At 25.5% G+C, this 2851-nt stretch overlaps 1 protein-coding gene across 2 annotated transcripts in view; it reads left to right on the top strand.

Moving 5' to 3' along the window:
* Positions 1-728, top strand: part of LOC102674229 — a 1724-nt gene extending 996 nt beyond the window's left edge. For both annotated transcript variants that reach the window (XM_031513219.1, XM_031513218.1), the window contains one exon: positions 295-728. In XM_031513219.1, coding sequence (XP_031369079.1) covers positions 295-711 — 417 coding nt within the window. In that variant the 3' untranslated portion in view covers positions 712-728. The remainder of the gene's footprint in view (positions 1-294) is intronic.
* The last annotated feature ends 2123 nt before the right edge of the window (positions 729-2851 follow it).

The raw sequence follows: 2851 nt of genomic DNA, 5'->3' as shown, positions 1-2851 counted from the left end.
ATAATATCTGATATCTTAAAAAAAAAAAGAAAAATTAATTATCATTTACTTAATTATTTATATATATATATATATATATATACAAAATTAATTAGTCAATGGACGCAATGTTTTAACCCAACATGCGTGGGAGTCTACTCCCACCTCTGAAAGATCTTATCGCCTTTTGTTGTTCCTGTCAATATTCGATCTAGCTTCTCAACGCATCGTCAAATATTAACTCTTAAAAAATAAATATATATATATTAATATATATTTATTATATATATATATATTTTTTTACATATATTTTAGAGACAAGACGACATCGATATAAGAGGAAATAATTTATCGCCATGTTCGGAAGTGTCGAGCAGGCCAAGTTCTTCTTTATCATCAACATCTTCGGTTACGAAAAAAGTATTGAAGCGAAAAAGAAAAAGCGGAGGCAAAAACTATCAGCTAGCCGAGATGACAAATACAAGCTTAAATGACAAAACAACTAATTCTCGGATTCAAGAAGATTGGCTTGATATTACTGGGAAAAAGATTGCTTATGATCTTCGAGAGTTGAACGAGCGGCAGAGAATAATAGCGGAAAAACTTATAAGCGATGTTATATTCTATGCAAAATTAGATAAATTGAACGAAAATTATTCGATAACCGATGCACAACAAACTTTTTTCAACGTAAGATTGAAAAACGAGAGAGAGAATAATTCTTCATCGTAAAATTATTTCAATTTCAATTTTGTAAATTTCTGAATATATATCTGTGTTGAACATCGAAATGTAAGAGCATTAATCGAATGTAATAAAAGTTTTTAATTATTTTTCTAATTATTAAGAATTTGTGTAAAAAAAAAAATATTTGAATAAAAAATTTTTTTAAAAAATGATTTGTTTGTTGAGCGTTTTTATTTAATTTAATTTTCTTTAAAAACTTCGTATATATATACTTTCGAAAGTATTAATAAATTAAATTTAGAAAATCTAGCCGATTTTTTTTAAAAAATGATACCAATTACCAGAAAGAGCTCTCTACAAAATAATAGAAAAAATAATAAAAATAAATTATTAAATATAGATTAACATTATATATAAATTAAAAATGAGAAAATGTTGAAAAACATAGAAAGAAAAATTGAGAATAAATATTCACTTTAAATTAAAAAAAAAATTTTGAATAGTTAAAAATCACTTTAAATACAAAATACTAATAATTATTGTTCAATCAATTGTAATTATATCACACATATATAAGATTAAATCTAAAAATAAAACCAAAGATCAGATCTCAAACTAATTTAATTAATTACTTAAAATTAATTTAATTACTTAAAACTAATTTAATTTGAATCCTACTATGTTAATAAAATCTAAAATCAATAGAGACATAATAGAATTCGTATCAAGAATACGCTCGTTATGTTTAAAATGGAAAAAAAAAAAAAAACTTTGAAAAACAAACCTAGACTTACATCAGTAAACTTTATATAGTAGATAATCATCAGACTCACCAACCGTAATTAATCAAAAGTTGCGACAGCGATTTGGCAAAAAAGAACGTATTTGTTTCGACGATACAGAAAGGAGTATAGAGACAGAAGGGGAAAAAAAAAAAATAGACTGGATAGAAAGTATAAAAAAATGTCAGAACGTATTTCGAGGACAACGGTCGATTGGAAGATCTAACTTTGGTATAGGAAGGTACTCGATCGATCAAAGCGCAGGACCTTCGATTGACCAATAGGAAGTAGAGTGCCAGTCTAATGACTCTTGCTACATAACACGATACGTGATTCTAAAATCAAGATTTGAGGAGTTTTTGGCTTGGAAAAGAGACTATGCATTGAAGAAAATTGATTCCATTGAAAGGAGAATAAAAATGAGAAAAAAAATATAAAAGGTGAAATTTATTTTTCGCTTTAAGTTAGAGAATTTATCATTTTGAATGAAACGTTTACTTACTTATCTTATAATAATATCTTAAAAGCAAGCATCTTAATCTTAAAAAATAAAATTTGTATCAAGGATATTCTTATCTGATATAAAGTTATTGACACGTTGCCAAAGAGTTAATGTTTTCTATAAGGAAATTTAGGAAGAGGAAAATGTTTGTAGAATTTGTTTGGAATTTGCAATCCATTTGATAACAAATAATCAAAAATAAGGAAAAAAAATTACGCAATATTAAACTGAATTGCAGATTAGATTGTGGATAGTTTATAGCTTGGAATCACTTTTTCAATTTTCAAAGAAAATCAATAATGAAATTTTATAATTCTAATTTTTTTTAATAAAGTATTTTTATTTATTTATTTTTTTTAAGTATTTTGAAGAAAAGAATTTTAGAAAGCAATAAGAATTACAAAATTTTATCAAACGAGAAAGTTGATCAAGATTCATTTATAAAGATTACAAAAAAAGAATAAATTATTAAGATTTTTAATTGGGTAACGATACGATAAAGTTAATCAAAAACTAGTACCATTTCTCAAGTGCATTTGTACTTAGATTGTAGAGTAAATAGAGAAGAAAATAGTAGAAAAAGATGGAGATAGATTAAAAATTATGTATTCAGCGCCATCTTCAGAATGCCGCAAATGAAACTCACAAAGAAAGGACAGGAAATAATAAGAAAAAGATAGAAATAGAATGAGAATTAATCAATAGCGACATCTCTCGATTACTAAAGATATTTCGTCAGAAGTTTGTGTTTCCAAAAACAATCAACAGATGGTACTAATCCTAAATTCTTTATCTATTTTATCCTGTTTCTGAAAGATATCTTTAGTATTCAATAGATGGAGCTAAAGGTTAGATCTTATTCTATTTCTATCTTTCTCTCATTATTTTCTGTCCTTGTATA

The sequence above is a fragment of the Apis dorsata genome, unplaced genomic scaffold (genome assembly GCF_000469605.1).
Source record: "Apis dorsata unplaced genomic scaffold, Apis dorsata 1.3 scaffold_630, whole genome shotgun sequence".
Classification (NCBI taxonomy): domain Eukaryota; kingdom Metazoa; phylum Arthropoda; class Insecta; order Hymenoptera; family Apidae; genus Apis; species Apis dorsata.
Note: the sequence above shows the minus strand (reverse complement) of the source record. Positions and strands in the feature narration are given on the sequence as shown.